Source organism: Mustela lutreola, chromosome 14 (genome assembly GCF_030435805.1).
Source record: "Mustela lutreola isolate mMusLut2 chromosome 14, mMusLut2.pri, whole genome shotgun sequence".
NCBI classification, from domain to species: domain Eukaryota; kingdom Metazoa; phylum Chordata; class Mammalia; order Carnivora; family Mustelidae; genus Mustela; species Mustela lutreola.
In genome coordinates this window covers 5978185-5990864 of record NC_081303.1, presented here as the reverse complement: position 1 = coordinate 5990864, position 12680 = coordinate 5978185, and the positions used below count along the sequence as shown (strand labels likewise).

The 12680-nt window shown below is 39.7% G+C and overlaps 1 protein-coding gene across 3 annotated transcripts in view; it reads right to left on the bottom strand.

Moving 5' to 3' along the window:
* The window catches only part of FMN2 (formin 2), a 379061-nt gene that overhangs the window by 289619 nt on the left and 76762 nt on the right, over positions 1-12680 (bottom strand). For all 3 annotated transcript variants that reach the window (XM_059145886.1, XM_059145884.1, XM_059145885.1), the window contains exon 3: positions 4773-4920. In XM_059145886.1, the coding sequence (XP_059001869.1) occupies positions 4773-4920 (148 nt within the window). The remainder of the gene's footprint in view (positions 1-4772; positions 4921-12680) is intronic.

Genomic DNA, 12680 nt, shown 5'->3' with positions numbered 1-12680 from the left:
CCTCGTTGTCAGCAAAGGATATTGATACACAAGACTGAACTTGCATATATGAGAGAGAAATGCAAGCCAAAATCACAAAAAAAAAAAAAAAAGAAGGAGGAGAAGAACAGGAGGAGGAGGAAGAATTACCTATAGGAGAAGGAGACAGGGTCAATCTTCCAGCCTCTTGCAGCACATTTCATCCCTTGATCAAGTGGGAAGCGGAGAAACAGAACACTATCTACCCTTCCTGGGTTCCTTACAGAATTTCTTCATTATCCCAACTGAACACTTGCTAAAGCATCCAGACTGCTACTCCTGGAAATGAGCTGATCATACTGTTTGCATTGTACCACACAGAATCTTACGAGGAACCATCAGAAACACTTATTTTTTATATAGAAGGCCAGAAAAGTATGTCTCTGAGACGTTATTGTTTTTAACCTCATGGACACAGGGGATGATTATAGAATTGTCCCCACTTCCCACTTTGCTTTAAACCGGAAAAATCTCCACCTACCTTTGCAAATTCCAAGCGCTTCTGTGATACATTTGCGCGCAACCTTGCCCTGGCTTCATTTTATTGCACCATCCTAAATTCCTTCAACCTAATTTCCATTGTAATTCTTTTGTAGAGCTTAGATATTTATAAGCTGCTCAAATCTTTTCTGGAGCTAAGATGGGTCGCACTGCTTTCAGCCAGCTGTAAGCACGACTTATAGCATTTCTATATAGAAAGTCTCTGCCACGTTTCTATCAACTCTCCTTGCACATAGTTTCCTTCCAGACTTTCTGTCCCCAGATTGCCTTCCTAAAGGCACTCCTCTTGGCCATTTACATTTTCAGAGAAAGATAAGGGGCTTGATGTTTCTAAAACACAGTAAGAACGATCGATTCCCCATACACATCTAGACACCCTCCCTAGTCTTCATAAATTTGAAAACTGGAATTAATTATCTCTTTGATTTCTGTGAATCAGCGAATAGCTTTTGAAACTTGGTACTGAGCCCAGAAAATGGTCCATGGGCTGTTTCAGCACACACAAAACTCTCCCTCAAATGCTTCCATGAATGTGCTAAGTAGATATTCATTCAGATCTTTTTCAACAAAAGATCTTAATTTACTGGCTTAAATATTTAAACATATACTGTGTGCCCAGAGGTCTTGAAATGTGGGGAGTCTCCAAGGAAGACAGATATGTACAAACAGAAAAATTATAATGCATAAGTAATATGAATGATACAGATAAGAATAAAATGCCATGGGACTCGAAAAAAAGAAACACAGAAGGTGTTGCATCATATAAGTAAAGAAAAATGAAGAGAGAAAAGATAAAGAGGAAACAAGATACATGGAAAGGTATTTCTTTCTTATCCATGTTTCTACCACCAAATCTTGCAGAATGTTCCTTCCTGATTTCTTTTCCAACTAGCCTTATCCTTCCAGGAGGCATTCTGTAGCTTCAAAAGGTGAATTTTCACACCTCGGGCTTTTCTGTGGAGACAATGCCAACTGCAAAAGATTCCCAAGAATCTGCAGCCCTTCTGCTCAGGGGCAGGGAGAGGCACCAAGGCTTCTCCTTGACCTCCTCACCTCAAATCCTTATAGAGGAGGGCTGGTTCTTTTGCCATTATATGAAAGGTGGAGAAAAGCCTCTCTTAGAGAAGGAATTACAAAAATATGGGAGTCAGATGCATGAGAAATCTGCATTAGCTGGACATGTGAATTAGGGATCAGTAATGAAAATGAGCCACAAGACAGAAGCAAGTTTTCAGTTTTCTAAGATGTAAATGAAAATCCTTCTTCTTCAAAAAGAAAAACGTCATTGAACCCTTTTATTTTAAACTAAAATTGAAAGGGGCCACATGTTGCAAATACTGGTTTCAACCAATGCGTCACTCCACAGCAATGAATGGCCATAGTCATTAAGTGTACTGCAAACTGTTCATTACTATTAATAATTATGTTGTCAACGTTTCACCAAATATATATATTTTCAAGTAGCAGATTCTATGTAGGGTTTTTGCTGTATTACTGACCCTCTCACTTACCACTGACTGACAGAGTACAAGAGAGTGGTATGGCCCTCAGAATGAGAATGGCCCATGGAGTCACAGCAGAAAAAGTTGAGAAAGTGCCACTAGACATATTGCATGGAGCACTGGGTGTGGTGCATAAACAATGAATCTTGGAACACTGAAAAAATTAAATTTAAAAATTTTTAAAAAAGAAAGTGCCATTAGATCATTTGGACAAAAGAATGCTATATGGCCATTCAGGTTTTTAACAGATCAACTGGAGAAAAACAAGTCACTACACAAAATTATCTTCTACTTACCTCCATCCTCCCCTTCAAGAATGCATATTATAAAAGGATACAAGTTACTATTTTAAAACTTACTTGATCTGGCATTTTGCAAGCTACACCAAATAACGAGAAAATGAAGTTAAAAAGTTCCCTGTATCAATTCCAACTATCATCTTTAACCAAACTAAAATTTAGATTATCAATAGCTTTCCATCCAGTCCTCCCCCAGTATACAAAAGCCATAATATACTTTGAAACTTTCTTAAAGAGCCTTAAATTTTTAGAGGAAAATGTGAATATTTCGAAAAAGTGGGGAAAGGCATACCAGGAAAGAAAAAAAATGAAAATATGACACTAGTCATGATGTAAAACACAAGACAAGGACGACTGCTAAGAGAGTGCTCAGTGAAACTGTTGATTCTTTTCTATCTACACCTGGCTGTTTCCTAGCAAGAAGTTAAAGTGATTTTTTAACACAAATAACACAGTGCACTTAACAGAAGCAATACTTTCAGTTGTGTTTTTATTTTTAAAGCTATGCTTTTATGTGATTATTTTCAGGTATTATCATGTTAGAACCCCTTCATCCCTGATGATATAAGCATTAAGGAACCCTAGACCTTGGCCCTTGATCAACTGTACCATGTTCCAAAAAATTCTGAGCCCTACATGGGACAAAGTTTCCTACTCTTCTCTCTCATTTGTTGTTCATTTCAGGGAGTATAAGTCCCTCTAGTGAACACTCAGCTGTGTTTCAGAAGCATCGGACAGTAAAAAGGGGACACATGCGGTTGGGTGTGGGCCCCCCATTCTGGGCTTCAGTAGAAAGAAGAAAGGTATAAGCATCCCTTCAGACAGTGGAGTAAAAAAACGGGATTATGAACACTACATTCACTTTGGAAAGGGGCCTAGAATAAAATCCTTAACGCTGTAGGTCACTACTGGTTTTAAAGGGGACTCATGAGGAAGTAATAAAGATGTCAAGGAATAATAATAACAATAACAACAGCAAACAATTACACTAAGTCTGACATTGCATTCTGATTGCTAACTCTATGCTTGAACATGCATTAACTTAGATAATTTTCACAAAACAGCCCTATGCGGTAGATGCTATTCTTACCGACATTCTACAGGTTAGGAAACTGAGTATAGGGATTAAGGAATTTACCCGACCTTACAAAGCTCCACGCTCTTATCTTATACTCTTTTATTACAAATCCAGATTAATGACTTTCTCTCTACAAACCAATGAGGAAAAAAAATTTTAATTTTTTTAGATGTATTAACTTATTTGAGAGAGAGAGAGAGACAGTGGGGGGCAGGAGCAGAGGGAAAGGGAGAGAAAGGACCTCAGACTCTCTGCTGAGCGTGGAGTCCAACTCGGGGGTCGATGAGGACCTGAGCCAAAACCAAGAGTCAGACACTTAACCGACTGAGCCACCCAGGTGCCCCAAAAAGTAAAAATTCGTAACTCTTAACACTTGTGTTACTATTGAGGAGAATTCGGTGCAGGGTACATTGCTGAAGAGCAATAACGCTCTCTGATGCACTCTCCACTTCGGAGTCAGTCCACTGAGAAGTCAGGAGTTTATTATACCAAACAGGAAAACTTCTTTAAAAAAGGAATTAAACAACCCAATTTCACAAAACATGATTACACAAATAGGATTCTTAATTCCTTAGACAAACACAAAGCGCTTTCCCACTTCCAGTCTTCATATAAAGCTGATATTAATCTCACGCTATCTTCCCCGCCGATAACGCAAAATACTTGAAGACAACAAAAGATGCAAAGAGAAAAACAACCCAAAAGAAAACTTTTAGAGAAGAATAACTACACCTGAACACTGTGCAGGCTTGGAAAGAGGACTTAAAATGCTGTTCAATGAAACTTTTATCTCTGTGTCCCCATCATCTCTGAAGACAAAGAAGAGGATCAAGAAAAGCACAAGGAGGGGCGCCTGGGTGGCTCAGCGGGTTAAGCCTCTGTCTTCGGCTCAGATCGTGATCTCAGGGTCCTGGGATTGAGTCCCGCATCGGGCTCTCTGCTCAGCGGAGAGTCTGCTTCCCTTCCCCCAACACCTGCCTCTCTGCCTACTTGTGATCTCTCTCTCAGTTAAATAAAAAAAATCTTAAAAAAAAAAAAAAAAGGAACGCAGTACGGGAAGAGAGTGGAGAAGTAAGGTGGACACCACGTTTGAAGGCAACGGACAGAAATTTCCTTTTGTTGTTCTCAGTCCACACAAGGTGCGTGACTCCCTTCATCTCGGGCAGTGGGTAGAGCTCGCCACCTGAAGCGCCAGTTCACAAATTTGCATCTACACAATAATAACTGGGTAATTCCAGTGTCCCTTTCCCTAAAATTCTGACTCAGCAGCCTTGAAGGTGGAGCATTAACAATTTTCAATGTAACGAGACTCCGGCGGTTGTACGTGAGGCCGCTGCAGATCGTAACCCAAGAAACTGCCCCCCGGGGTCGCACCTGTTTCAGCATCCTTCAGCCCGTGTTCTTCATCAGGAGGCTTCGATGATGGCCGAACGGAGGAGGCTCGCCTGGGAAACTGCCCTTCCGTGTAGTCCAGTGAGTGAGTGGGCTGGCTGACCGCAGCCCAGGTGTAAAGTTGATCTTGCTGTAGTAACACATAAATAAATGTAAAGCTATTTTAATTCAGTTATGAAAAAAACAAAGTTTTTGGATCACTGCACTACAACATCATTTCTATCACATAAATGCACACACACACGTCTATCATACATGTATACATACACATATGTGGGAGTATTGCATATACACATATATCAAACATTAAAACAGCACTGCAAACTACCTGATGTAGGTTCATAAACATTCTTTCATAAAGTCATTTCACTTTCAGGACAATACTTGTCTCAACTTTTCTTTTTTTTTTTTTTTTTTTTTAAAGATTTTATTTTTTTATATGACAGAGACACAGAGAGGGAAGGAACACAAGCAGGGGGAGTCAGAGAGGGAGAAGCAGGTTTCCTGCAGAGCACAGAGCCCAATGTGGGGCTCGGTCCCAGAACCCTGGGATCATGACCTGAGCCGAAGGCAGACCCTTAACGACTGAGCCACCCAGGTGCCCCTCAACTTCTTTTCCATAGCAAAATCTTTCTTTGGTGGTAGAGATGCCATGTGAGGCTGCAGAAATCGTAAGAGCAGGAAGTCCAGACATTCGATCAGAGCCCTCCCTGAACTCGCATGTTTAAGGCATTTGAATATCATGTCCCTTTAAAGTTGGTGTAAACAGTTGTAGCAAAGTCAAAGGACAGGCCGTACTTGAGCACTAGGAGACAATAACAGCTTCCCTGCCCTCAACAACAAAAAGCCTAGGAAACCAACTTACCTCGGGTCCAGGCTGAGGACTGGTTAGGATTGAAACCATGAAAAAGCAAATGAACCTGCCAAGAATAAAAGAATTGGACAGGGATCGTCTGGCAAAGAAAGGGCTTCCCAGTCGCAGACTGACAGAATCTGGACGGAATGAGAAGAAGGCTCAAAAGTACACCTAGTGCCAGGGAGCAAAGTGGGAATCTCACAGAGGAGGCCACTCTGAGGCGTATGAGCACCTTGGAAAACTGCTCCTTAGGATTTCGGAATAACATGTTTAACCATTTTAGGACGTATGCACTCAGTATGTGCAAGCCAAGCCCCCAGTCTCTTTGGGACACTTTCCTTACTTAGAATATTTCCCCACAGTTTTTGATCCACATAAAGTAAAGCAAAGAAAACAACAGTATGGTAGAGGTTGAGAACAAATCAAAAACAAAACAAAACAAAATATCTATATGTATATCATAATCACCATGTTGAGGCTCTAGTTTAAACAGGGTTAATCAAGGACAAGCATTGCTATTTCCATCATGTGTTTAATAAATGAGTCTAAGAAATTCACAAACTATCATTCAGCATAGATAGTAAGATACTGTAGATTTAAGCTTTGCCATTAGGGACATTGGCCCTGATTGACCATTCAGACTCCCGGGATTGGCTTGTATCAATAAGAAAGGATCGGGGTGCCTGGGTGGCTCAGTGGGTTAAGCCTTTGCCTCAGGTCATGATCTCAGGGTCCTGGGATCGAGCCCTGCATCGGGCTCTCTGCTCAGCGGGGAGCCTGCTTCTTCCTCTCTCTCTCTGCCTGCCTCTCTGCCTACTTGTGATCTCTGTCTGTCAAATAAATAAATTTAAATAAATAAATAATTAAATAATTAAGCAAGGGTCACACTGCAGAGCTGGGCAAGCATTTCAGCTATCCATACCTCCTTCAACTATTCATACTTGATCAATGCCAAAGGCTTCGCCATGTAGCATAGTGAATGTCAGAAATAGCTTCTCACTGCTGAAATTAGTAGTTTAATTAAAGTGATGTGAAAAATAAGCTCTCCCTGGTGAAACTATAGTAATTCACTTTATGAGGATTGGCAAAAATTCCAGAAGATACCCTCATCCCCACAGGAACAGAATAAGACTTGGGTGAGGAACGGTGTTAAGGCTTGATGCCCTGACAGGACACCATCCAGCCACCGCATCAGAAGAATGTCTCCATGCTTGTTGCCTACCATCAGGCACAGATTCCTGCCTCTTTTGTGTCTGTAACACATGAATGTTTCATGGAAAGTGGAGTCAAACGCCTCCCCAGGAGGCAAGCTGCGCCCTGGCTGACAAAGGAACTCTTGCCTAGAGAGCTCCGCCATCTTAGCAACAGACCCTCAGCCTCAAATTTGGCACCATATAAAAAAAGTCCTCAACAGTCAAGGGGATAAAGAGTTTCATTTCACATTTCACAATCTGCCAAAATACAAAGTATGCTAAAAGCACTTTATAAACCTCAAATAAAAAACAACAACAATAAATTCCGGTCGGTCCTCTAGGTTTTTTTAGCCATACCCCAGGACCATAGCATGTCACAATGCCGCAATGGTCAACTCAAAATTGCTCCTTCAAAGCATGGAGAAATTAAGCAAAACACAGATTTCTTTCAGGGCTTTTTAACACCTACAGATGCCAACTCTTCAACTTATCATTTAAATTTTTCTATATGACTTTCTCCCCCTTCCCAATTCATTTCTCCATGTTCCCTCAGTCAAGTTTCACTCCACTCAATGCCTACCCTGTTCTGCCATCTCATGGAATCAAATCCCTCAGGGAAGGTCTAGCTGAAGTCCCACCTCACCTGGGCCACTCCTGCCTCAGAACACTGATACAGAATCTGCCACCCCTCATTTTGAGGAGTAATGGTATGCTAGCCAGGTCAGTGGCTTACCACTTTCCTGAGTGCATCTGATCTTTCCCCAAAGGGACCGAGAACTCCTTTAGCACATGAAGTATGTACACAGGTCCTATAAATCTCCCCTAGCACTTGACGACGGGGCGATGACTACTCGAGATGATAACCCTACTTGTCTACTGGATTAACAGAATTACCAGACACAAAAGAAATAAAACGATGGCTTGTCAATATGAGCCACAGCATATTTTCCTTCATTTACTCAACAGGGTACTGAAAAGGTACTTTGAGGCTATCAGATGGAAAAGAAAGCTATTAAGTCACCAGTTCTACCTACCCTATCAGCAATTATGCAATATAAAGAAAAACAGGGAGTTGATGAAACTCCTAAGATATTATCAGTGCGGCACCATAGACAAATCTCCTAGCTTTACGAGGTCTTGATGTTCTCAGCAGTAAATCAGGAAAAATGCCTACCTCAGTCTTTTTTATAGGGTTGGCATGAAGCCGGAGCAAATACTATGTGGAAAGAGCTATGAAAATGACATGCTGTTATTCAAAAATAACACATCATGAGTACTACTTGTTTTGATTTTTTTAAAGTCTATGTTTGATTAGGACATTTCTTATATTTAAAAAGTCCTTTTCAGAGGAATTCAAAATTGTTATCATATGTACATATCAAGATACAGAACTCACACTACATCTTTGCTTTATGACGGGAAGCTCGTTCAGCAAACTCTGATCTCCAAAGTTGTCTTGGCATTTGCACTAATTGTTTCTAAATTTTGAATTTAATTAATGATTGCTCTGTGGTCTTTCCCCAACCATCCACGAATGTCTTTTTTTCTGTTGTTATTTTTTTCTAACACTTCAGAAATATATTTGTTATTTTCCCATATAGGCTTATTAGCCCCTCGCTCCAACTACCATATCCTGTAACCCCCCTTTCCCCCAGAATATTGTTCTGTACACACAGCAGACACACCATGAGTATTAAGGAACTACAAGGGTCAAGAGCAATAAAAAAATTTTTTTTGACAAATCAAATCATAATTTTATATCTGGGTTAAAACAGGATTATGTTCCCGTGACACTGCTCCCACTCCTTTAAATTCTTGAAATCTGTTTGACTTTTGTTGAACTGGATCATTTCTTCCTGTTAAAGAAAACAAATATAAGCTTTCCAGCATGGGCAGATCAGAAGATTTAAAATCACACACTAAAAGTGACATAAATAGGCCATAAACCCCACTATCTCAAAAAAGAAAGAACAGTTACGCTTGGCAAATATTTAATAATAACCCCAACATAACTCAGAGCTGTAATCCATAGTTTGTTTTAAGAGAACCCACTGGAAAATATAATAGTCAGAGTTAGACAGTCTAAGAATGCTTCACTGAGATTTTCAAGTCAGAGTGAGGATTTAGCTGTCACCTTAAAATGTCAGGTTAATACTTTTCTGATAGTGCTTTATGCAAGAAAATTTCATTGTCCATTAATCTGTATGTTAAAGTAAATCTAAACTATTCTCTGAGAGGAAGTATTGCCCTTCCCGTTGGTATTCCTGTAACTCATCAGATGGGATGTCCATACATGTGAGAATAAATCTTTGGGGTTCCTCACTTCCTCAGAAACTCTCGGCACTGCCCACGCTCAAGTGTCCACCAGGCTAATAAATCCGTATTTGAGTGGTAAAATATAGAATTGTATCTCAGATAGTCCAGGAAGTACAATCCCCCATCAAATATCAGAAGTTTGACCGAGGGTGAATATATGTTTTCAAATGAGTGTTTGAGTTCTCCTTGCGTAAATACCCACAGCGGAATACTGGATTGTATGGTAATACTATTTTTTATTTCTTGAGGAAACTGCACATGGTTTTCGACAATGGTTGCATCAACTTGCATCCCCACCACAGTGTACAAGGGCAACATTTTCTCCACATCCTCTCCAACATTTATTATTTCTTGTCTTTTTGCTGTTAGCCATTCGGACCAATGTGGGTGTTATCTCACTGTAGTTTGGACTTGCATTTCCGGGATGATTAATGATGTTGTGAATCATTTCTTTCTGCTGGCCATCTGTTATGTCTCTTTGGAAAAGTGTCTATTCGGGTCCTCCGTTCCTATGTTCATTGCAACATTATTTACAATTGGCAAAATATGGACACAGCTGAAAAGTCCATCAACAGATGAACAGATAAAGAAAGTGTGGGGCATGTGCCCACACACACACACACACACAGCCGCACACATACAGACACACTGGATTATTACTCGGCCGTGAAAAAGAATGGGATCTTGTCACCTGTAACACAGATGGACTTATTACACTAAGTGAAATAAATCAGAGAAAAACAAATACTATATGATTTCACTTATACGTGGAGTCCAAAAAGAAAAACAAATGAGAAAACAAACATGAGGGGCACCTGGCTAGCTCATACGGTTAAGTTTCAGCTCAGATTATGACCTACGGGTCCTGGGAGAGGGCCCCACATCGGGCTCCCTGTTCAGTGACGAGTCTACCTCTCTTTTTCCCTCTGTGATCTCTCTCACTTTTGTTCTCTCAAATAAATAAATAAAATCTTAAGAAAGAGAGAGAGAGAGAGGAAGGAAGGAAGGAATAAACAAGAGATACAGACTCATAAATACAGAGAACTGGTAGTTGCCAGAAGGGATAGGAGAAATAGGTGAAGGAGATTCAAGAGGTACTAACCTCCAGTTACAAAACTGGGAAATCAGGAAGACGAAAAGCCCAGGACAGGGTATTATAGTCAATAATACTGATAACATTGTACAGTGACAGATGGTACCTTTATTTATTGTGGTGAACAGTGTGTACAATTTTATTTATTTATTTTAGAGAGGGAGAGAGAGCGACAGTGGGGAGAGGGGGAGAGAGAGAGAAGCTCAAGCAGACCCCCGCTGAGCGTGGAGCCAGATGTGGCACTCATTTCCAGGATCCTGAGATCATGGCCTGAGCCAAAATCCAGAGTCAGCCACTTAGCCAACTGTGTTATGCATCTGAAACTTTACAACACTCTATGTCAATTACCCATAAATAATATTTTTTCCTTTTTTTTAAAAAAAAGCTATTTTTTATTTATTTGACAGAGAGAGAGAGGAGTCACAATTAGTCAGAGAGAGAGGGGGAAGCAGGCTTCCTACTGAGCAGAGAGCCCGATGCGGGGCTCGATCCCAGGACCCTGGGATCATGAACCGAGCTGAAGGCAGAAGGCTTTAACACACTGAGCCACCCAGGTGCCCTCATAAAAAGTATTTTTAATCTTGACTGAGGGGGAAAACAACAACAGCAGCAAAGTATGCCCCGCATCCATGTCTTCACATATAATATATTCCCCCACTGAGTGCATAGATAAAATCTACCTCCAGCCACCCAAGGGCCCTTTTAGCTATACCTGGATATACTGGCCTCAAGTGTTCCTTCACCTGAAAGCTGTGCATGGGTGTGACACTGAGAGAGACTGCTATGTCCATTAAAAGAAGAAAACTGAAAATATTCATCCCATCGCACAATATTTTCTACAGGAGAGTTCTGAAGATAATTTTATTCCAAATCTTAGAATTTTATAGCTTAGCCAAAAAAATTAAATATTTAGATGGCATCTTGAGTTTATTTGTACTTTTTCCATCTTATGGACCACTGTGTTAACTAAATTTGTTTATTGTGTTGGCTATTAAAAAACTTAAGTACATGGCCCACTTGCCACATGTTTCAGAATTCCAGAATATGTGTTTCTTATCAGCCTCTTTCCTGGCTCCATTTTATTCTTTGTCATTTTTTCTTTTTCTTTCCATTGGCAGCTAATTTTTTTAATGATATCTTTGTTTTCTTACTAATCATTGTAATTAATTTTGTAATAAGCCAGCAATAAATTATAATTAGCAGTAGATGAATGATGAAAGATCCATTGATATGCCTATTTTAGCTCATTTGAACTTTTATTTCATGACTGTCAGAAAAAAATGTAGATCTATGGCAGTGGACCAAATTGTACTCTTAATATTTTGGCTTGCATTAACAATTTAATTATAAAACCACAACAACAACAAAAGCCAATAACACAACTCTATAGAATTGCTTTCAGGTAGGAGAAATTAGAAAAATAAAACCTCATCAGTAGCACACATGACAGCATGCCCTGGGTATATTATTGTCTATATTGAATGTCTTCTGTAGCTATAATCATAGTGCACATGCTTTACTCCAGATTTCTTTAAATCACTGCATCATTGTCACACTTATATTTCTGCCACAATCTTAACACAATTAACATTATATTACACTCACTTAATCAACTCTAAACAGAACATGTGAATGTGCTTGCTCAAAGCATCCCTGGCTGGCATTTAAATCAGAAGTTATAAACCTAGAAGGGTATACAAAAAAGACAAATACAAAAGAATAATAAAGGTAACATCAAAAAGACAATCTATAGAAGAGTTGAAGTCATTGAAAATGTTTCAGGATAATATAAAGGGTTATTTTCTTAGCTATGGAAAAACATTCCATATTGATCAATTGGAAAAACAAGTATTATTAAAATGTCTACACCACCCAAAGCAATCTACACATTTAATGCGATCCCTACCAAAATACCGCCAACATTTTTACAGAGCTAGAACAGCCCTAAAATTTCTATGGAACCAAGAAAGACCCTGAATAACCAAAGCAGTCTTGAAAAAGAAAAGCAAAGCTGCAGGCATCACAAGTTCAGACATCAAGATATATTACAAAGCAGTAGTGATCAAAACAGTATGGTACTGGCGCAAAAATAGACACCTATAAAGATAGAACAGAACAGAAAACCCAGAAGTGAACCCACAATTATATGTTCAATTGATGTTTGACAAAACAGGAAAGAATACCCCACAGGAAAAAGACTGTCTCTTTGACAAATGGTATTGGGAAAACTGGAGAACAACATGAAAAAGGAAGAAACCTGACCACTTTCTTAGCCTATGCACAAAAATAAATTCAAAGTGGATTAAAGACATACATGTGAGACCAGAAAACATAAAAATCCTGGTAAAGAACACTGGTGCTAACCTCGTTGACATTAGCTGTAGCAATTTCCCGTTACAGAGGTGTCCTGAGACAAGGGAAACAAAATCAAA